The sequence below is a fragment of the Pseudophryne corroboree genome, chromosome 6 (assembly GCF_028390025.1).
Source record: "Pseudophryne corroboree isolate aPseCor3 chromosome 6, aPseCor3.hap2, whole genome shotgun sequence".
Taxonomy (NCBI): domain Eukaryota; kingdom Metazoa; phylum Chordata; class Amphibia; order Anura; family Myobatrachidae; genus Pseudophryne; species Pseudophryne corroboree.
The window spans coordinates 832,860,299-832,885,268 of NC_086449.1; the positions used below are offsets into that span (position 1 = coordinate 832,860,299).

The following is a 24,970-nucleotide window of genomic DNA, read 5'->3' on the forward strand; positions in this document are numbered from 1 at the left end:
CGTGGCATGCATCCGTCACTGTTATAATTTGGCACATATGTGGCATGTATCTGTCGCTGTTATAATTTGGCGCATACGTGGCATGTATCTGGTGCTGTTATAATTCGGCACATACGTGGCATGCATCCGTCGCTGTTATAATTTGGCACATACGTGGCATGCATCCGTCGCTTTTATAATTTGGCACATATGTGGCATGTATCTGGTGCTGTTATAATTTGGCACATACGTGGCATGTATCTGGTGCTGTTATAATTTGGCACATACGTGGCATGTATCTGGTGCTGTTATAATTCGGCACATACGTGGCATGTATCCGTCGCTGTTATAATTTGGCACATATGTGGCATGTATCCGTCGCTGTTATAATTTGGCACATATGTGGCATGTATCTTGTGCTGTTATAATTCGGCACATACGTGGCATGTATCCGTCGCTGTTATAATTCGGCACATACGTGGCATGCATCCGTCGCTGTTATAATTCGGCACATACGTGGCATGCATCCATCGCTGTTATAATTCGGCACATACGTGGCATGTAGCTGGTGCTGTTATAATTCGGAACATACGTGGCATGCATCCGTCGCTGTTATAATTTGGCACATATGTGGCATGTATCCGTCGCTGTTATAATTTGGCACATATGTGGCATGTATCCGTCGCTGTTATAATTTGGCGCATACGTGGCATGTATCTGGTGCTGTTATAATTCGGCACATACGTGGCATGCATCCGTCGCTGTTATAATTTGGCACATACGTGGCATGTATCTGGTGCTGTTATAATTTGGCACATACGTGGCATGTATCTGGTGCTGTTATAATTTGGCACATACGTGGCATGTATCTGGTGCTGTTATAATTCGGCACATACGTGGCATGCATCCGTCGCTGTTATAATTCGGCACATACGTGGCATGTATCCGTCGCTGTTATAATTTGGCACATATGTGGCATGTATCTGGTGCTGTTATAATTTGGCACATACGTGGCATGCATCCGTCGCTGTTATAATTTGGCACATACGTGGCATGTATCTGGTGCTGTTATAATTCTGCACATACGTGGCATGCATCCGTCGCTGTTATAATTTGGCACATACGTGGCATGTATCTGGTGCTGTTATAATTTGGCACATACGTGGCATGTATCTGGTGCTGTTATAATTTGGCACATACGTGGCATGTATCTGGTGCTGTTATAATTCGGCACATACGTGGCATGCATCCGTCGCTGTTATAATTTGGCACATACGTGGAATGTATCCGTCGCTGTTATAATTTGGCACATATGTGGCATGTATCTGGTGCTGTTAGAATTTGGCACATATGTGGCATGCATCCGTCGCTGTTATAATTTGGCACATACGTGGCATGTATCTGGTGCCGTTATAATTCGGCACATACGTGGCATGTATCTGGTGCTGTTATAATTTGGCACATATGTGGCATGTATCCGTCGCTGTTATAATTTGGCACATACGTGGCATGTATCTGTTGCTGTTATAATTTGGCACATATGTGGCATGTATCCGTCGCTGTTATAATTCGGCACATACGTGGCATGTATCCGTCGCTGTTATAATTTGGCACATACGTGGCATATATCTGTTGCTGTAATAATTTGGCACATATGTGGCATGTATCCGTCGCTGTTATAATTCGGCACATACGTGGCATGCATCCGTCGCTGTTATAATTCGGCACATCAGCCGCCATGGCCCTCCCCCCAATGGTCTGGGCACACCTGCGTTGCCCAGACCGCGCACCCGAAACGGCGGCCAAACGCAGACGGCCCGCCCCCTCCCACCCATCGACCGCCTCTGCCTGTCAATCAGGCAGAGGCGATCGCAGGGCTGAGACAGCCGTCGCCCGTCTGGCATTCGGCGGTGCATGCGCATTTCAGACCTGATAGGCTTCGCACAGCACTGATCAGGTCTGAATTAGGCCCTTAGTCTCCTGTAAGAGGTAGTCAGCGACTACTCCCCCGGTGTGATATAATGATAATTATACAGAGAGTGTGCCCTGCTCAGCAGACAATGGCTGTGACACTTTACTAACCTCTCCCCTGAGTCCCATGGAATAAAGTGACAAGTGAATGGAGAAGTGACTCCCTATCTGGACGGGGATGAAACGGCCACTTGTACACTGTGCTATTATAACAGTTTGCAAACCTTGTATAAACTCAGTCAGCGGTTGTATAATTGGTTATTCAATCCCGACCCTTGTTCACAGCTCTGAGCCAGCAGCACTGAGACCAGTTGCCAATTTGAGTGAATGTGATGACTGTACTCGGCCGGGACCCTAGCGGTGGAGCCAGTCCTTTTCCTGTCGGCTGCTTTCCACCATGTCTGGGACTGGCTCGGTGACAGTAAGGCTTTTGTTGTAGCGAGGCTGGTTACTGCTCCCCCCTTCACAGAACGTCTAACAGCTACACAAATACGGGGAAACGGGGGGCGAGTGGCTGCTCCTACGCAGCCAGCACCGGGGCGCAGCCAGTGCAGAACGCAGCGAATACTGTGTATCAGCGCTGACCTCACGGTGGCTTCTCTGAGTGCAGTGACGCGGAGGCCGTCACTGTCTCTACCAGCCACGTCTCCCATCACCCGCGGCAGCCGCAAGGAAAGTGTGACGGGTTCTAGTGGTCGGTGCTGCCCCCTGCACCCACATTTACGCCCGTCATCCATCGCCAAAAACAAACCGTCTCGGTACATTGTGTTCCTACTAAGCACTAGAAGATCCCAGCCCCAGTCTTTTATAGACCTGACCATGCAACGTATCTTCACTTTCTCCAAAGCTGCCAACGTGCGCCGAGAGCTCCGTAACTGGAGCCAAACTGCCGCGGGGAGAGACGCGGAGGGGAACACACAGCAAGGAAAAACCTCTTTCTTTATCGTGTTATAGAATCCTCCTATAAAATGAAAGTGAAAGTGCAGCTGGGACTTCACTGCTGTAACGAGCTGATTCTACAGTATCGTTATTGTAGATCTCCCGAGAATTCCGGAAGCTTTTCAGACCTTTATTGTATCATTTTGTGGCCTCTTTATTCCTGTAGTATTGCTAGGTGTACTTATGTTGCTTTCTGGTGATTAGCACTTAAGGGGGGGATTTATCAAACTGTAGAGAGTAATAAAGTGGAGAGAGAGATAAAGTAACAACCAATCAGCTTCTGTCATTTGTCAAACACAGCCTGTAACATGGCAGTTAGGAGCTGATTGTCTGGAACTGCTTTAATAAATACCCCCCTTAAAGAGACATTTTTAAGTAACGATAACTTTCCCCTTTCCAGGGCTCTGCTCCGGCTGATTGCCGCCTCGTGTACCCGGTGAATAAAGGATAGCTTGCTAGGGTTCACCAATCCACACCCTAATTACCGTCACCCCACCAATATCTCATCTGGTTTTTATTGTACTTACTGCATGGTAAGGACATGTGCGGGTGGGATAGGTGTAAATCGGCAGAGAAAGCTTTTACCAGGATAATGTCGCCGGCATTCCGGAAATATCTGTCAGCAATGAGATGTTCCTGAAATGTCATGTTGTACGGTGCGCAGGGAGAAGCCTGGGATTTGCATTCGTGTGTCCTGTATTAGTGACCAGACCAATGGATTTATGACAAACACTGAGTCGTTGTCAGAGCGGTAACCTAACCACAATACGCCCTTTCATTTTCCGCAGATGCATCCCACCAGCTCCCTATTTCCTGTGTATAGAGCCCGACGAAACGTTTGCTGGACTCTCACAATACACAAGCAGCCAAATTCACAGCGTCATTACCTTTTTCTCTAAAGTGTAAGAAATGCTCCGGAACGTAACCAATTTATATCTTTGTGCAGAGATTTATTTTTTTTACATAAAATGACATTAAGCTCATTAAAAAAAAAATAGTGTCTTACATTGAGTAGGACCAAAATGGCAAAACATCTGTGAAACGTGGATGATTTTTGTGTTACTGTTTTTGCGGTTTTTGTGTGTTTTTCTGTTTAATGCTTTAGACTTTGGTTGGCAGGTCATGCTGGAATTTGTAGTTCCACAACAGCTGCTGGTTATGCTGCGGTTACAGACATTAGGGGTCATTCCGACCTGATCGTACGCTAGTTTTTTTTGCTGCGCTGCGATCAAGGTCATAATGCGTATGCGTATACACCGCAATGCGCAGGCGCGTCGCACGGGTACAAAGCAGATCATTGCTGTTCGATGGATTGTACGAAGAATCCATTCGCACAGGCGATCGCAAGGAGATTGACAGGAAGAGGGCGTTTGTGGGTGGCAACTGACCGTTTTCTGGGAGTGTTTGCAGGGCGGGTGTCTGACGTCAATTCCGGGACCGGACAGGCTGAAGTGATCGCAGCGGCTGAGTAAGTCCTGGGATACTCAGAAACTGCACAAAACTTTTTTGTAGCGCTCGGCTGCACATGCGATCGCACACTTGCAAAGCTAAAATACGCTCCCCTTTGGGCGGCGACTATCTGCTCGCAGCGCTGCAAAAACCCCTAGCGAGCGATCAGGTCTGAATTAGGCCCCTTTTCTTATTGATCCCGGCAGTAATGGGAATTGTTTATTGGAAGGCGGTAAAAGGATTACTACACGGAAACACTGCGGCAGGATGAGAGTGTTGTCTGTTCCTGCCTGCGGGAGAAGGGAAGACGCTAATTATAAAGAATATATATGTGTTATAGGGGACCACGTTCCAGCAGTGTTGTATGAACTGGTCTCACGTCTGAGTTCCTGATCCCAGATATCCTGGCATATTTCCCTGGCCGGCTCTGAGTGCCAGGTCTCAGCAGAGATGTCTCCATTATTTTACAGGGGTTTTCCGCTTAGTACTGAACTTCACCGGCTCCCCCTTTGGTGGGGTGCTCCGGCGTTTACAGCAGTACCCAAATGGTGTCCTTAGGCACCTTGGGGTTCCGCCAGGTTCTTGCAGGGGTCCTCGGGGCTGGTGGTCCAGGACTACATCAGATTATTGATGGTCAAAGTGAGAGGCAATACTTTCATACTTTATTTTTTTCAAATACAGGTTGAGTATCCCATATCCAAATATTCCGAAATACGGAATATTCCGAAATACGGACTTTTTTGAGTGAGAGTGAGATAGTGAAATCTTTGTATTTTGATGTCTCAATGTACACAAACTTTGTTTAATACACAAAGTTATTAAAAATATTGTATTAAATGACCTTCAGGCTGTGTGTATAAGGGCCCTCATTCCGAGTCGTTCGCTCTGTAATTTTCATCGCATCGCAGTGAAATTCCGCTTAGTACGCATGCGCAATAATCGCACTGCGACTGCGCCAAGTAATTTTACAATGAAGATAGTATTTTTACTCACGGCTTTTTCTTCGCTCCGGCGATCGTAGTGTGATTGACAGGAAATGGGTGTTACTGGGCGGAAACACGGCGTTTTCGGGGCGTGTGGATAAAAACGCTACCGTTTCCGGAAAAAACGCAGGAGTGGCCAGAGAAACGGGGGAGTGTCTGGGCGAACGCTGGGTGTGTTTATGACGTCAAACCAGGAACGACAAGCACTGAACTGATCGCAGATGCCGAGTAAGTCTGAAGCTACTCTGAAACTGCTAAGTAGTTTGTAATCGCAATATTGCGAATACATCGGTCGCAATTTTAAGAAGCTAAGATTCACTCCCAGTAGGCGGCGGCTTAGCCTGAGCAACTCTGCTAAATTCGCCTTGTGAGCGATCAACTCGGAATGAGGGCCAAGGTGTATATGAAACATAAATGAATTGTGTGAATGTACACACACTTTGTTTAATGCATAAAGTTATAAAAAATATTGGCTAAAATGACCTTCAGGCTGTGTGTATAAGGTGTATATGTAACATAAATGTATTCTGTGCTTAGACTTAGGCCCCATCACCATGATATCTCATTATGGTATGCAATTATTCCAAAATACGGAAAAATCCCATATCCAAAATACCTCTGGTCCCAAGCATTTTGGATAAGGGAGACTCAACCTGTATATCAATAAAAAACTTTTATCCTAGGGGTGCCGTGAAAAAAATGCTGATACTTTTGGGCGCCATAATTCCATTTTGGGGACCACTGCCATAACACCCTCATCCATTGATTACAGCCAATGGTGGAGGCCCCAAGGGACAGATTACCCCCAGAATAAGATGGGGACATGTTGGGTAAATGGAATATGAAATTGCTGGTAAGCTGCGAGCAGGGCCCTCCTACCTCTATGACTGTTTATTATTACCCAGTTTTGTTTAATCATTGTGTCCAATTGTAAAGCGCAATGAAATTTGCTGCGCTATGTAAGAAACTGTTAATAAATAAATAATAGTAATACAGAGTACACTATAGGTGTGCCCTGCTTGTGACCGCGGTCAGATGCAGCACGAGGGCACCCCCTGCTGGAATACTCAGACTGCCTGTGACCGCGGTCAGATAATTGCACACGGGGCTGATGCAGAGGTTAATCTATGCCTTACAATGGGGGCAGGAAAATGGCGGTAATACAGAGTCTTACATCCGGAAAGGCGGCTTTATCACTGAGCGATCGCACACGAATGTGTCCTGTGCAGAGCTATATCACCTGTTAGCTGGTGCGTCTCCTGCACCTGGTGCACGACACTGATGTAGGTGACCAGTGATAAGTAATACATTTACTATCAGCTCTACGTCTAGTAGTATCGCCCTTCGTCCAGCTGCATTTAGCACTGTATGGTAACCCGGTCGGTTTGGAGCCTGGTTTGTTTGATTTGTGAGTTTCCTATCAGTCTGTTGTGTGTTCTGTCAGGGGTGTATAGTGTCAGCGTTCCCGAGTGTAAGCGGAGTGCGCAGATCTGTAAGATATATTACAGTGTTCCCGCCTCCTGTGGGATAATCCCTGTGTATATACTGTGCTGCTTATCCAGGCACTCACCTATGATTCTCACCCAGTCATTACTCTTCCTACTCATTGCGAGAGCTTAGCACATCCCACGGAGAGATTCCTGCTCGCCGACGTTAGGGGCCCTGAATGTTCACTTATTTGTGGAGCCCAGAGACCACACCGAAAGTTTGGCGGGGGGATCGGTGTGTAAGCTCCAGGCCCCGTCGTTAGTATAGGCCTGCAAATCAAATAAGAGAGCTGAGCCTCTCAGTGTGAATTAGACTTATACATTATTTGACATGAAACTCAGTAACGCAGGAAACCTGTGGAGGGGGATTCATCCATCTCTTACGACCATCGTGTCTGGTTGTATATTACATGCCACGTCCGCCATGGAGTCTGTAGCTTTGTGCAGGGAAGTAAGCGATGCTGCAGCCGCCGTGTATGGCAGATATTTTGTGCAGTTTTATGAAAGTTTGGAGAGAGCTAAAGTGGAAAGAGATAATGTATCGGCAGGCTTTGCCCATTGTCCAGGGCAGCTCAGAGGACAAACAGAGAGAAATCGGGGGGCTCAGTCTCTGATGGGCTGATACACTGTATCTGGCATGTCACAGATGGAAATACATGGCTCGGATGCCAGACCAGGGCTGGCTGGCGCAGGAAATGCACCGGCATTAGCAGTAAGAACCCACATGGGCGAATACTCTTCCTTTTACCCTGTGTAACCAGCGTGGAGTGAGAGGGGTCACACACAGTAGTGCTGAGTCTTGTGCCACTCAGTAATAGCATTGACGTCCTCACGCTTCTCCCCGAGCAATATCGCTAAGTGGAATCATTACATTAGTGAGATCCCGTACATCAGGAGTTATAGGCGTCCTATACCTGCTGAGAAGAACCAGCCAGCCTTATCACGCCGGATTTCATCGGTCACAGCGCGGTAACCCCCAGTCCATATACTAACCCCGCTCCCAGTATCGTGTATTTATAGTTTTTGGATTACGGGAGGAACAACAGAGCACCTGGGGGAAAAATACAAAATTCACACAGATCGGGCCTTAGCGGGATGTGTACTCTTGACCCCAGTGCTGTGAGACAGTAATGCTAACCGCTATGCAAACCGTGCCATAGATGATTTGGACATTTGCGATTTAATTCTCCCCATATTAGTGCAGCTGTAAAATGAATATAGTAGGAGCCACCAAACCATGTAGTAAAGGCGATAACAGCCCGATAGTAGAGGGACTGGTGATGGTGGGGGTACCACGGGACTGGTCACACTGGACGACTGCTGCCCTATCCTGCTTACTGTGCTCCTGTCACTAAATAGAGGACTAAATAGACACATCTGTGAGCAATTCATATCTGTGTAGGTTTTTGTCAGAGCACTTTCATCAGAGCTTACTGTAAACTGTGAAAGCAACAGTGCCATCACCCTGGGATGTACAGAAAATCCTAATATGTACTTACGAGATGAGATTGGACTTTCTGCAGTCATTTGGGGAACACTGGACGTTACCTCTGGGCTCATACTACTGCCTTAATACCCACAACCACCTCCCTGATTCAGTGTGCTGCTCTCCTGTGGCTGGTCTCAGTGGGGTTACACACGGAGGTGCCACTGCCCCCCTGCTGGGCAGCGCTTGTTAGCACGGTGCTAAGGAATGTTCCACAATGCTTCCAAAATATTTCTCTATTTTCTATCCCAAGAATATTTTATTATTACATTGTTTATTATTTTCTATTTTCCCACATACTGTACATGAATGCCCCTTACCTACACCAACATAAGAGATAGACCCCCCACCCTACCCCCACAAAGAGGATGTCCCTTACCTACACCAACATAAGAGATAGACCCCCACCCTACCCCCACAAAGAGGATGCCCCCTTACCTACACCAACATAAGAGATAGACCCCCACCCTACCCCCACAAAGAGGATGCCCCCTTACCTACACCAACATAAGAGATAGACCCCCCACCCTACCCCCACAAAGAGGATGTCCCTTACCTACACCAACATAAGAGATAGACCCCCCACCCTACCCCCATAAAGAGGATGTCCCTTACCTACACCAACATAAGAGATAGACCCCCCACCCTACCCCCACAAAGAGGATGTCCCTTACCTACACCAACATAAGAGATAGACCCCCCACCCTACCCCCACAAAGAGGATGTCCCTTACCTACACCAACATAAGAGATAGACCCCCCACCCTACCCCCACAAAGAGGATGTCCCTTACCTACACCAACATAAGAGATAGACCCCCCACCCTACCCCCACATAGAGGATGCCCCCTTACCTACACCAACATAAGAGATAGACCCCCCACCCTACCCCCACAAAGAGGATGTCCCTTACCTACACCAACATAAGAGATAGACCCCCCACCCTACCCCCACAAAGAGGATGTCCCTTACCTACACCAACATAAGAGATAGACCCCCCACCCTACCCCCACATAGAGGATGCCCCCTTACCTACACCAACATAAGAGATAGACCCCCCACCCTACCCCCACAAAGAGGATGTCCCTTACCTACACCAACATAAGAGATAGACCCCCCACCCTACCCCCACAAAGAGGATGTCCCTTACCTACACCAACATAAGAGATAGACCCCCACCCTACCCCCACAAAGAGGATGTCCCTTACCTACACCAACATAAGAAATAGACCCCCACCCTACCCCCACAAAGAGGATGTCCCTTACCTACACCAACATAAGAGATAGACCCCCCACCCTACCCCCACATAGAGGATGCCCCTTACCTACACCAACATAAGAGAGACACCCCACCCTACCCCCACATAGTGGATGCCCCTTACCTATACCAACATAAGAGATAGACCCCCCACCCTACTCCCACATAGAGGATGCCCCTTACCTACACCAACATAAGAAAGACCCCCCACCCTACCCCCACATAGAGGATGCCCCTTACCTACACCAACATAAGAGATAGACCCCCACCCTACCTCCACATAGAGGATGCCCCTTACCTACACCAACATAAGAGAGACCCCCCACCCTACCCCCACATAGAGGATGCTCCTTACCTACACCAACATAAGAGAGAACGCCCACCCTACCCCCACATAGAGGATGCCCTTACCTACACCAACATAAGAGAGACCCCCCACCCTACCCCCACATAGAGGATGCCCCTTACCTACACCAACATAAGAGAGACCCCCCACCCTACCCCCACATAGAGGATGCCCCTTACCTACACCAACATAAGAGAGACCCCACCCTACCCCCACATAGAGGATGCCCCTTATCTACACCAACATAAGAGAGACCCCCCACCCTACCCCCACATAGAGGATGCCCCTTACCTACACCAACATAAGAGAGAACCCCCGCCCTACCCCCACATAGAGGATGCCCCTTACCTACACCAACATAAGAGAGAGCCCCCGCCCTACCCCCACATAGAGGATGCCCCTTACCTACACCAACATAAGAGAGACCCCGCCCTACCCCCACATAGAGGACGCCCCTTACCTACACCCACATAAGAGAGACCCCGCCCTACCCCCACATAGATGATGCCCCTTACCTACACCAACATAAGAGAGAGCCCCCTCCCTACCCCCACATAGAGGATGCCCCTTACCTACACCAACATAAGAGAGCCCCCGCCCTACCCCCACATAGAGGATGCCCCTTACCTACACCAACATAAGAGAGCCCCCGCCCTACCCCCACATAGAGGATGCCCCTTACCTACACCAACATAAGAGAGAGCCCCCACCCTACCCCCACTTAGAGGATGCCCCTTATCTACACCAACATAAGAGAGACCCCACCCTACCCCCACATAGAGGATGCTCCTTACCTACACCAACATAAGAGAGACCCCGCCCTACCCCCACATAGAGGATGCCCCTTACCTACACCAACATAAGAGAGAGCCCCTGCCCTACCCCCACATAGAGGATGCCCCTTACCCACACCAACATAAGAGAGACCCCGCCCTACCCCCACATAGAGGATGCCCCTTACCTACACCAACATAAGAGAGAGCCCCCGCCCTACCCCCACATAGAGGATGCCCCTTACCTACACCAACATAAGAGAGACCCCACACTACCCCCACATAGAGGATGCCCCTTACCTACACCCACATAAGAGAGACCCCGCCCTACCCCCATATAGAGGATGCCCCTTACCTACACCAACATAAGAGAGAGCTCCCGCCCTACCCCCACATAGAGGATGCCCCTTCCCTGCACCCACATAGAGGATGCCCTCTCCCAGCAACCACATAGAGGATGCCCCTTCCCTGCACCCACATAGATGATGCCCCCTCCCAGCACCCACATAGAGGATGCCCCCTCCCAGCACCCACATAGAGGATGCCCCCTCCTTGCTCCCACAAAGAGGATGCCCCCTCCCTGCACCCACATAGAGGATGCCCCTTCCCTGCTCCCACATAGAGGATGCCCCCTCCCTGCACCCACATAGATGATGTCCCCTCCCTGCACCCACATAGATGATGCCCCCTCCCAGCACCCACATAGAGGATGCCCCCTCCCTGCACCCACATAGAGGATGCCCCCTCCCTGCACCCAGATAGATGATGCCCCCTCCCAGCACCAACATAGATGATGCCCCCTCCCAGCACCCACATAGAGGATGCCCCTTCCCAGCACCCACATAGAGGATGCCCCCTCCCTGCACCCACATAGAAGATGCCCCCTCCCAGCACCCACATAGAGGATGCCCCTTCCCAGCACCCACATAGAGGATGCCCCCTCCCTGCACCCACATAGAGGATGCCCCCTCCGTGCACCCACATAGAAGATGCCCCCTCCCAGCACCCACATAGAGGATGCCCCTTCCCAGCACCCACATAGAGGATGCCCCTTCCCAGCACCCACATAGAGGATGCCCCCTCCCTGCACCCACATAGAGGATGCCCCCTCCCTGCACCCACATAGAGGATGCCCCTTCCCAGCACCCACATAGAGGATGCCCCCTCCCAGCACCCACATAGAGGATGCCCCCTCCCTGCACCCACATAGAGGATGCCCCCTCCCAGCACCCACATAGAGGATGCCCCCTCCCAGCACCCACATAGAGGATGCCCCCTCCCAGCACCCACATAGAGGATGCCCCCTCCCAGCACCCACATAGAGGATGCCCCTTCCCAGCACCCACATAGAGGATGCCCCCTCCCAGCACCCACATAGAGGATGCCCCCTCCCAGCACCCACATAGAGGATGCCCCCTCCCAGCTCCTGCATGTCAGGGTGGCTGCAGGGAAAGTGTCCAGAGCCTGATTATTAGGGATAATGAGATGGTGACTGAGGTGAGGGCAGGGTGCACATGAGCTGGGCAGCTGTCGGAGGACGTGCAGACAGCTGGCACTGAGGGTCCCCTCCCCCCTCCTCCATGTGGACAGCTCCAGGCACAGTTATAGGGATGTCAGAACGGAGTGGGCGTGCGAAACCTGGGGAGACACAGTGTACACCCGGCCTGGAGGTCTCCCTCTCCCCCTATGTCAGTAAGTGGTGTCTGTGTCAGTAAATGGTGTCTGTCAGTGAGTGGTGTATGTCAGTAATTGTGTCTGCGTCAGTAACTCTGTGTCATTAAGGGTTGTCTGTGTCAGTGAGTGGTGTCTGTTTCAGTAGGTGATATCTGTGTCAGTAAGGGATGTCTGTGTCAGTAAGTCTGTCAGTGAGGGTGTTTTCTGAGTGAGTGTGAGCATGTGTCAGGGGTGTCTGTCAGTAAGGGTGTGTTGTGTCAGTAATAAGTGTCTGTCAGTAAGTGGTGTCAGTAAGGGATGTCTGTCAGTAAGAGTGTTGTGTCATTAAGGTGTGTCTGTGTATGTCAGTCAGTAAGTGGTGACTGTGTCAGTAAGGGGTGTCTGTCAGTGGTATCCTTGTCAGTAAGTGGTTTTCGTGTCAGTAAGGTGTGTGTTCAATAAGTCTGTCAGTACGGGTGTCTGTGTCAGTAAGTGATGTGTTTGTCAGTAAGGTGTGTCCATGTCAGTTATGGGTGTCTGTGTCAGTAAGTTTAGTAAGTCTGCCAGTAAGGGTGCCTGTGTCAGTAAGTGATATCATTGTCAGTAAATATGCCCCATGAGCCCTCAGTTCAGAAAGTTGTTGTATCTGATAGGAAACCTCACATGGGAGGTGACAGCTGTCATCTGCCAAACAGGGAGAGTCTTATTACCCGGCATGTGTGCAGCTGACGCTTGTTTCCGAGCGGATATTTACATTGTATCTATTTATATTGTTATTATAATGTGCCCTGTGTCTATACTGTGACTACACAGGGTGTATCTATACTGTGACTGTAATGTACACTGTATCTATACTGTGACTGTAATGTACACTGTATCTATACTGTGACTGTAATGTACACTGTATCTATACTGTGACTGTAATGTACACTGTATCTATACTGTGACTGTAATGTACACTGTATCTATACTGTGACTGTAATGTACACTGTATCTATACTGTGACTGTAATGTACACTGTGTCTATACTGTGACTACACAGGGTGTATCTATACTGTGACTGTAATGTACACTGTATCTATACTGTGACTAATGTACACTGTATCTATACTGTGACTATAATGTACACTGTATCTATACTGTGACTGTAATGTACACTGTATCTATACTGTGACTGTAATGTACACTGTATCTATACTGTGACTGTAATGTACACTGTATCTATACTGTGACTGTAATGTACACTGTATCTATACTGTGACTGTAATGTACACTGTATCTATACTGTGACTGCACGGGGTGTATCTATACTGTGACTGTAATGTACACTGTATCTATACTGTGACTGTAATGTACACTGTATCTATACTGTGACTGTAATGTACACTGTATCTATACTGTGACTGTAATGTACACTGTATCTATACTGTGACTGCACGGGGTGTATCTATACTGTGACTGTAATGTACACTGTATCTATACTGTGACTGTAATGTACACTGTATCTATACTGTGACTGTAATGTACACTGTATCTATACTGTGACTGTAATGTACACTGTATCTATACTGTGACTGTAATGTACACTGTATCTATACTGTGACTGCACGGGGTGTATCTATACTGTGACTGTAATGTACACTGTATCTATACTGTGACTGTAATGTACACTGTATCTATACTGTGACTGTAATGTACACTGTATCTATACTGTGACTGTAATGTACACTGTATCTATACTGTGACTGTAATGTACACTGTATCTATACTGTGACTGTAATGTACACTGTATCTATACTGTGACTGTAATGTACACTGTATCTATACTGTGACTGTAATGTACACTGTATCTATACTGTGACTGTAATGTACACTGTATCTATACTGTGACTGTAATGTACACTGTATCTATACTGTGACTGTATGTACACTGTATCTATACTGTGACTGTAATGTACACTGTATCTATACTGTGACTGTAATGTACACTGTATCTATACTGTGACTGTAATGTACACTGTATCTATACTGTGACTGTAATGTACACTGTATCTATACTGTGACTGTAATGTACACTGTATCTATACTGTGACTGTAATGTACACTGTATCTATACTGTGACTGTAATGTACACTGTATCTATACTGTGACTGTAATGTACACTGTATATATACTGTGACTGTAATGTACACTGTATCTATACTGTGACTGTATGTACACTGTATCTATACTGTGACTGTAATGTACACTGTATCTATACTGTGACTGTAATGTACACTGTATCTATACTGTGACTGCACGGGGTGTATCTATACTGTGACTGTAATGTACACTGTATCTATACTGTGACTGTAATGTACACTGTATCTATACTGTGACTGTATGTACACTGTATCTATACTGTGACTGTAATGTACACTGTATCTATACTGTGACTGTAATGTACACTGTATCTATACTGTGACTGTAATGTACACTGTATCTATACTGTGACTGCACATGGTGTATCTATACTGTGACTGTAATGTACACTGTATCTATACTGTGACTGCACGGGGTGTATCTATACTGTGACTGTAATGTACACTGTATCTATACTGTGACTGCACGGGGTGTATCTATACTGTGACTGTAATGTACACTGTATCTATACTGTGACTGCACAGGGTGTATCTATACTGTGACTGTAATGTACACTGTATCTATACTGTGACTGTAATGTACACTGTATCTATACTGTGACTGTAATGTACACTGTATCTATACTGTGACTGTAATGTACACTGTATCTATACTGTGACTGTAATGTACACTGTATCTATACTGTGACTGTAATGTACACTGTGTCTATACTGTGACTGTAATGTACATTGTATCTATACTGTGACTGTAATGTACACTGTATCTATACTGTGACTGTAATGTACACTGTATCTATACTGTGACTGTATGTACACTGCATCTATACTGTGACTGTAATGTACACTGTGTCTATACTGTGACTGTAATGTACATTGTATCTATACTGTGACTGTAATGTACACTGTGTCTATACTGTGACTGTAATGTACATTGTATCTATACTGTGACTGTAATGTACACTGTGTCTATACTGTGACTGTAATGTACATTGTATCTATACTGTGACTGTAATGTACACTGTATCTATACTGTGACTGTAATGTACACTATATCTATACTGTGACTGTAATGTACACTGTATCTATACTGTGACTTCACAGGGTGTATCTATACTGTGACTGTAATGTACATTGTATCTATACTGTGACTGTAATGTACACTATATCTATACTGTGACTGTAATGTACACTGTATCTATACTGTGACTGTAATGTACACTGTATCTATACTGTGACTGTAATGTACACTGTATCTATACTGTGACTGTAATGTACACTGTATCTATACTGTGACTGTAATGTACACTGTATCTATACTGTGACTGTAATGTACACTGTATCTATACTGTGACTGTAATGTACACTGTATCTATACTGTGACTGTAATGTACACTGTATCTATACTGTGACTGTAATGTACACTGTATCTATACTGTGACTACACAGGGTGTATCTATACTGTGACTGTATGTACACTGTATCTATACTGTGACTGTAATGTACACTGTATCTATACTGTGACTGTATGTACACTGTATCTATACTGTGACTGCACATGGTGTATCTATACTGTGACTGTAATGTACACTGTATCTATACTGTGACTGCACGGCGTGTATCTATACTGTGACTGTAATGTACACTATATCTATACTGTGACTGCACGGGGTGTATCTATACTGTGCCTGTAATGTACACTGTATCTATACTGTGACTGTAATGTACACTGTATCTATACTGTGACTGCACGGCGTGTATCTATACTGTGACTGTAATGTACACTATATCTATACTGTGACTGCACGGGGTGTATCTATACTGTGACTGTAATGTACACTGTATCTATACTGTGACTGTAATGTACACTGTATCTATACTGTGACTGTAATGTACACTGTATCTATACTGTGACTGTAATGTACACTGTATCTATACTGTGACTGCACGGGGTGTATCTATACTGTGACTGTAATGTACACTGTATCTATACTGTGACTGTAATGTACACTGTATCTATACTGTGACTGTAATGTACACTGTATCTATACTGTGACTGTAATGTACACTGTATCTATACTGTGACTGTAATGTACACTGTATCTATACTGTGACTGTAATGTACACTGTATCTATACTGTGACTGTAATGTACATTGTATCTATACTGTGACTGTAATGTACACTGTATCTATACTGTGACTGTAATGTACACTGTATCTATACTGTGACTGTAATGTACACTGTATCTATACTGTGACTGCACGGGGTGTATCTATACTGTGACTGTAATGTACACTGTATCTATACTGTGACTGCACGGGGTGTATCTATACTGTGACTGTAATGTACACTGTATCTATACTGTGACTGTAATGTACACTGTATCTATACTGTGACTGTAATGTACACTGTGTCTATACTGTGACTGTAATGTACACTGTATCTATACTGTGACTGTAATGTACACTGTATCTATACTGTGACTGTAATGTACACTGTATCTATACTGTGACTGTAATGTACACTGTATCTATACTGTGACTGTAATGTACACTGTATCTATACTGTGACTGTAATGTACATTGTATCTATACTGTGACTGTAATGTACACTATATCTATACTGTGACTGTAATGTACACTGTATCTATACTGTGACTTCACATGGTGTATCTATACTGTGACTGTAATGTACATTGTATCTATACTGTGACTGTAATGTACACTATATCTATACTGTGACTGTAATGTACACTGTATCTATACTGTGACTGTAATGTACACTGTATCTATACTGTGACTGTAATGTACACTGTATCTATACTGTGACTGTAATGTACACTGTATCTATACTGTGACTGTAATGTACACTGTATCTATACTGTGACTGTAATGTACACTGTATCTATACTGTGACTGTAATGTACACTGTATCTATACTGTGACTGCACAGGGTGTATCTATACTGTGACTGTAATGTACACTGTATCTATACTGTGACTGTAATGTACACTGTATCTATACTGTGACTGTAATGTACACTGTATCTATACTGTGACTGTAATGTACACTGTATCTATACTGTGACTGCACAGGGTGTATCTATACTGTGACTGTAATGTACACTGTATCTATACTGTGACTGTAATGTACACTGTATCTATACTGTGACTGTAATGTACACTGTATCTATACTGTGACTGTAATGTACACTGTATCTATACTGTGACTGTAATGTACACTGTATCTATACTGTGACTGTAATGTACACTGTATCTATACTGTGACTGCACAGGGTGTATCTATACTGTGACTGTAATGTACACTGTATCTATACTGTGACTGTAATGTACACTGTATCTATACTGTGACTGTAATGTACACTGTATCTATACTGTGACTGTAATGTACACTGTATCTATACTGTGACTGCACGGGGTGTATCTATACTGTGACTGTAATGTACACTGTATCTATACTGTGACTGTAATGTACACTGTATCTATACTGTGACTGTAATGTACACTGTATCTATACTGTGACTGCACAGGGTGTATCTATACTGTGACTGTAATGTACACTGTATCTATACTGTGACTGTAATGTACACTGTATCTATACTGTGACTGTAATGTACACTGTATCTATACTGTGACTGTAATGTACACTGTATCTATACTGTGACTGCACAGGGTGTATCTATACTGTGACTGTATGTACACTGTATCTATACTGTGACTGTAATGTACACTGTATCTATACTGTGACTGTATGTACACTGTATCTATACTGTGACTGCACATGGTGTATCTATACTGTGACTGTAATGTACACTGTATCTATACTGTGACTGCACGGCGTGTATCTATACTGTGACTGTAATGTACACTATATCTATACTGTGACTGCACGGGGTGTATCTATACTGTGACTGTAATGTACACTGTATCTATACTGTGACTGTAATGTACACTGTATCTATACTGTGACTGTAATGTACACTGTATCTATACTGTGACTGCACGGGGTGTATCTATACTGTGACTGTAATGTACACTGTATCTATACTGTGACTGTAATGTACACTGTATCTATACTGTGACTGTAATGTACACTGTATCTATACTGTGACTGTAATGTACACTGTATCTATACTGTGACTGTAATGTACACTGTATCTATACTGTGACTGTAATGTACACTGTATCTATATTGTGACTGTAATGTACACTGTATCTATACTGTGACTGTAATGTACACTGTATCTATACTGTGACTGTAATGTACATTGTATCTATACTGTGACTGTAATGTACACTGTATCTATACTGTGACTGTAATGTACACTGTATCTATACTGTGACTGTAATGTACACTGTATCTATACTGTGACTGTAATGTACACTGTATCTATACTGTGACTGCACGGGGTGTATCTATACTGTGACTGTAATGTACACTGTATCTATACTGTGACTGCACGGGGTGTATCTATACTGTGACTGTAATGTACACTGTATCTATACTGTGACTGTAATGTACACTGTATCTATACTGTGACTGTAATGTACACTGTATCTATACTGTGACTGCACGGGGTGTATCTATACTGTGACTGTAATGTACACTGTATCTATACTGTGACTGTAATGTACACTGTATCTATACTGTGACTGTAATGTACACTGTATCTATACTGTGACTGTAATGTACACTGTATCTATACTGTGACTGTAATGTACACTGTATCTATACTGTGACTGTAATGTACACTGTATCTATACTGTGACTGTAATGTACACTGTATCTATACTGTGACTGTAATGTACACTGTATCTATACTGTGACTGTAATGTACACTGTATCTATACTGTGACTGTAATGTACACTGTATCTATACTGTGACTGCACATGGTGTATCTATACTGTGACTGTAATGTACACTGTATCTATACTGTGACTGCACAGGGTGTATCTATACTGTGACTGTAATGTACACTGTATCTATACTGTGACTGTAATGTACACTGTATCTATACTGTGACTGTAATGTACACTGTATCTATACTGTGACTGTAATGTACACTGTATCTATACTGTGACTGTAATGTACACTGTATCTATACTGTGACTGTAATGTACACTGTATCTATACTGTGACTGTAATGTACACTGTATCTATACTGTGACTGTAATGTACACTGTGTCTATACTGTGACTGTAATGTACATTGTATCTATACTGTGACTGTAATGTACACTATATCTATACTGTGACTGTAATGTACACTGTATCTATACTGTGACTTCACATGGTGCATCTATACTGTGACTGTAATGTACATTGTATCTATACTGTGACTGTAATGTACACTATATCTATACTGTGACTGTAATGTACACTGTATCTATACTGTGACTGTAATGTACACTGTATCTATACTGTGACTGTAATGTACACTGTATCTATACTGTGACTGTAATGTACACTGTATCTATACTGTGACTGTAATGTACACTGTATCTATACTGTGACTGTAATGTACACTGTATCTATACTGTGACTGTAATGTACACTGTATCTATACTGTGACTGCACAGGGTGTATCTATACTGTGACTGTAATGTACACTGTATCTATACTGTGACTGTAATGTACACTGTATCTATACTGTGACTGTAATGTACACTGTATCTATACTGTGACTGCACAGGGTGTATCTATACTGTGACTGTATGTACACTGTATCTATACTGTGACTGTAATGTACACTGTATCTATACTGTGACTGTATGTACACTGTATCTATACTGTGACTGCACATGGTGTATCTATACTGTGACTGTAATGTACACTGTATCTATACTGTGACTGCACGGCGTTTATCTATACTGTGACTGTAATGTACACTATATCTATACTGTGACTGCACGGGGTGTATCTATACTGTGCCTGTAATGTACACTGTATCTATACTGTGACTGTAATGTACACTGTATCTATACTGTGACTGCACGGCGTGTATCTATACTGTGACTGTAATGTACACTATATCTATACTGTGACTGCACGGGGTGTATCTATACTGTGACTGTAATGTACACTGTATCTATACTGTGACTGTAATGTACACTGTATCTATACTGTGACTGCACGGGGTGTATCTATACTGTGACTGTAATGTACACTGTATCTATACTGTGACTGTAATGTACACTGTATCTATACTGTGACTGTAATGTACACTGTATCTATACTGTGACTGTAATGTACACTGTATCTATACTGTGACTGTAATGTACACTGTATCTATACTGTGACTGTAATGTACACTATATCTATACTGTGACTGTAATGTACACTGTATCTATACTGTGACTGCATGGGGTGTATCTATACTGTGACTGTAATGTACACTGTATCTATACTGTGACTGTAATGTACACTGTATCTATACTGTGACTGTAATGTACACTGTATCTATACTGTGACTGTAATGTACACTGTATCTATACTGTGACTGTAATGTACACTGTATCTATACTGTGACTGTAATGTACACTGTATCTATACTGTGACTGTAATGTACACTGTATCTATACTGTGACTGTAATGTACACTGTATCTATACTGTGACTGTAATGTACACTGTATCTATACTGTGACTGTAATGTACACTGTATCTATACTGTGACTGTAATGTACACTGTATCTATACTGTGACTGTAATGTACACTGTATCTATACTGTGACTGCACGGGGTGTATCTATACTATGACTGTAATGTACACTGTATCTATACTGTGACTGTAATGTACACTGTATCTATACTGTGACTGTAATGTACACTGTATCTATACTGTGACTGCACGGGGTGTATCTATACTGTGACTGTAATGTACACTGTATCTATACTGTGACTGTAATGTACACTGTATCTATACTGTGACTGTAATGTACACTGTATCTATACTGTGACTGCACGGGGTGTATCTATACTGTGACTGTAATGTACACTGTATCTATACTGTGACTGTAATGTACACTGTATCTATACTGTGACTGTAATGTACACTATATCTATACTGTGACTGTATGTACACTGTATCTATACTGTGACTGTAATGTACACTGTATCTATACTGTGACTGTAATGTACACTGTATCTATACTGTGACTGTAATGTACACTGTATCTATACTGTGACTGTAATGTACACTGTATCTATACTGTGACTGTAATGTACACTGTATCTATACTGTGACTGCACGGGGTGTATCTATACTGTGACTGTAATGTACACTGTATCTATACTGTGACTGCACGGGGTGTATCTATACTGTGACTGTAATGTACACTGTATCTATACTGTGACTGTAATGTACACTGTATCTATACTGTGACTGTAATGTACACTGTGTCTATACTGTGACTGTAATGTACACTGTATCTATACTGTGACTGTAATGTACACTGTATCTATACTGTGACTGTAATGTACACTGTATCTATACTGTGACTGTAATGTACACTGTATCTATACTGTGACTGCACGGGGTGTATCTATACTGTGACTGTAATGTACACTGTATCTATACTGTGACTGTAATGTACACTGTATCTATACTGTGACTGTATGTACACTGTATCTATACTGTGACTGTATGTACACTGTATCTATACTGTGACTGCACGGGGTGTATCTATACTGTGACTGTAATGTACACTGTATCTATACTGTGACTGTAATGTACACTGTATCTATACTGTGACTGTAATGTACACTATATCTATACTGTGACTGTATGTACACTGTATCTATACTGTGACTGTAATGTACACTGTATCTATACTGTGACTGCACGGGGTGTATCTATACTGTGACTGTAATGTACACTGTATCTATACTGTGACTGTAATGTACACTGTATCTATACTGTGACTGCACGGGGTGTATCTATACTGTGACTGTAATGTACACTGTATCTATACTGTGACTGTAATGTACACTGTATCTATACTGTGACTGTAATGTACACTGTATCTATACTGTGACTGTAATGTACACTGTATCTATACTGTGACTGTAATGTACACTGTATCTATACTGTGACTGTAATGTACACTGTATCTACACTGTGACTGTAATGTACACTGTATCTATACTGTGACTGTAATGTACACTGTATCTATACTGTGACTGTAATGTACACTGTATCTATACTGTGACTGCACAGGGTGTATCTATACTGTGACTGTAATGTACACTGTATCTATACTGTGACTGTAATGTACACTGTATCTATACTGTGACTGTAATGTACACTGTATCTATACTGTGACTGCACGGGGTGTATCTATACTGTGACTGTAATGTACACTGTATCTATACTGTGACTGCACGGGGTGTATCTATACTGTGACTGTAATGTACACTGTATCTATACTGTGACTGTAATGTACACTGTATCTATACTGTGACTGTAATGTACACTGTATCTATACTGTGACTGTAATGTACACTGTATCTATACTGTGACTGCACGGGGTGTATCTATACTGTGACTGTAATATACACTGTATCTATACTGTGACTGTAATGTACACTGTATCTATACTGTGACTGTAATGTACACTGTATCTATACTGTGACTGTATGTACACTGTATCTATACTGTGACTGCACAGGGTGTATCTATACTGTGACTGTAATGTACACTGTATCTATACTGTGACTGTAATGTACACTGTATCTATACTGTGACTGTAATGTACACTGTATCTATACTGTGACTGTATGTACACTGTATCTATACTGTGACTGTATGTACACTGTATCTATACTGTGACTGCACGGGGTGTATCTATACTGTGACTGTAATGTACACTGTATCTATACTGTGACTGTAATGTACACTGTATCTATACTGTGACTGTAATGTACACTGTATCTATACTGTGACTGCACGGGGTGTATCTATACTGTGACTGTAATGTACACTGTATCTATACTGTGACTGTAATGTACACTGTATCTATACTGTGACTGTATGTACACTGTATCTATACTGTGACTGCACGGGGTGTATCTATACTGTGACTGTAATGTACACTGTATCTATACTGTGACTGTAATGTACACTGTATCTATACTGTGACTGTAATGTACACTGTACCTATACTGTGACTGTAATGTACACTGTATCTATACTGTGACTGTAATGTACACTGTATCTATACTGTGACTGTAATGTACACTGTATCTATACTGTGACTGTATGTACACTGTATCTATACTGTGACTGCACGGGGTGTATCTATACTGTGACTGTAATATACACTGTATCTATACTGTGACTGTAATGTACACTGTATCTATACTGTGACTGTAATGTACACTGTATCTATACTGTGACTGTAATGTACACTGTATCTATACTGTGACTGCACGGGGTGTATCTATACTGTGACTGTAATGTACACTGTATCTATACTGTGACTGCACGGGGTGTATCTATACTGTGACTGTAATGTACACTGTATCTATACTGTGACTGTAATGTACACTGTATCTATACTGTGACTGCACGGGGTGTATCTATACTGTGACTGTAATATACACTGTATCTATACTGTGACTGTAATGTACACTGTATCTATACTGTGACTGTAATGTACACTGTATCTATACTGTGACTGTAATGTACACTGTATCTATACTGTGACTGTAATGTACACTGTATCTATACTGTGACTGTAATGTACACTGTATCTATACTGTGACTGCACGGGGTGTATCTATACTGTGACTGTAATGTACACTGTATCTATACTGTGACTGTAATGTACACTGTATCTATACTGTGACTGTATGTACACTGTATCTATACTGTGACTGTATGTACACTGTATCTATACTGTGACTGCACGGGGTGTATCTATACTGTGACTGTAATGTACACTGTATCTATACTGTGACTGTAATGTACACTGTATCTATACTGTGACTGTATGTACACTGTATCTATACTGTGACTGCACGGGGTGTATCTATACTGTGACTGTAATGTACACTGTATCTATACTGTGACTGTAATGTACACTGTATCTATACTGTGACTGTAATGTACACTGTATCTATACTGTGACTGTATGTACACTGTATCTATACTGTGACTGCACGGGGTGTATCTATACTGTGACTGTAATGTACACTGTATCTATACTGTGACTATAATGTACACTGTATCTATACTGTGACTGTAATGTACACTGTATCTATACTGTGACTGTAATGTACACTGTATCTATACTGTGACTGTAATGTACACTGTATCTATACTGTGACTGTAATGTACACTGTATCTATACTGTGACTGTAATGTACACTGTATCTATACTGTGACTGCACATGGTGTATCTATACTGTGCCTGTAATGTACACTGTATCTATACTGTGACTGTAATGTACACTGTATCTATACTGTGACTGCACATGGTGTATCTATA

At 43.4% G+C, this 24,970-nt stretch overlaps 1 protein-coding gene across 12 annotated transcripts in view; it reads left to right on the plus strand.

Moving 5' to 3' along the window:
* SOX5 (SRY-box transcription factor 5) overlaps nucleotides 1-24,970 on the plus strand; it is a 496,029-nt gene that overhangs the window by 99,630 nt on the left and 371,429 nt on the right. The window contains exon 1 of one of the 12 annotated variants that reach the window (XM_063929379.1): nucleotides 12,258-12,361. The exons of the other annotated variants lie outside the window; for them this stretch is intronic. Within the exon in view, the coding sequence (XP_063785449.1) occupies nucleotides 12,280-12,361 (82 nt within the window). The 5' untranslated portion in view covers nucleotides 12,258-12,279. Of the gene's footprint in view, nucleotides 1-12,257; nucleotides 12,362-24,970 lie in introns of those variants that run through there. 12 annotated transcript variants of the gene reach the window in all.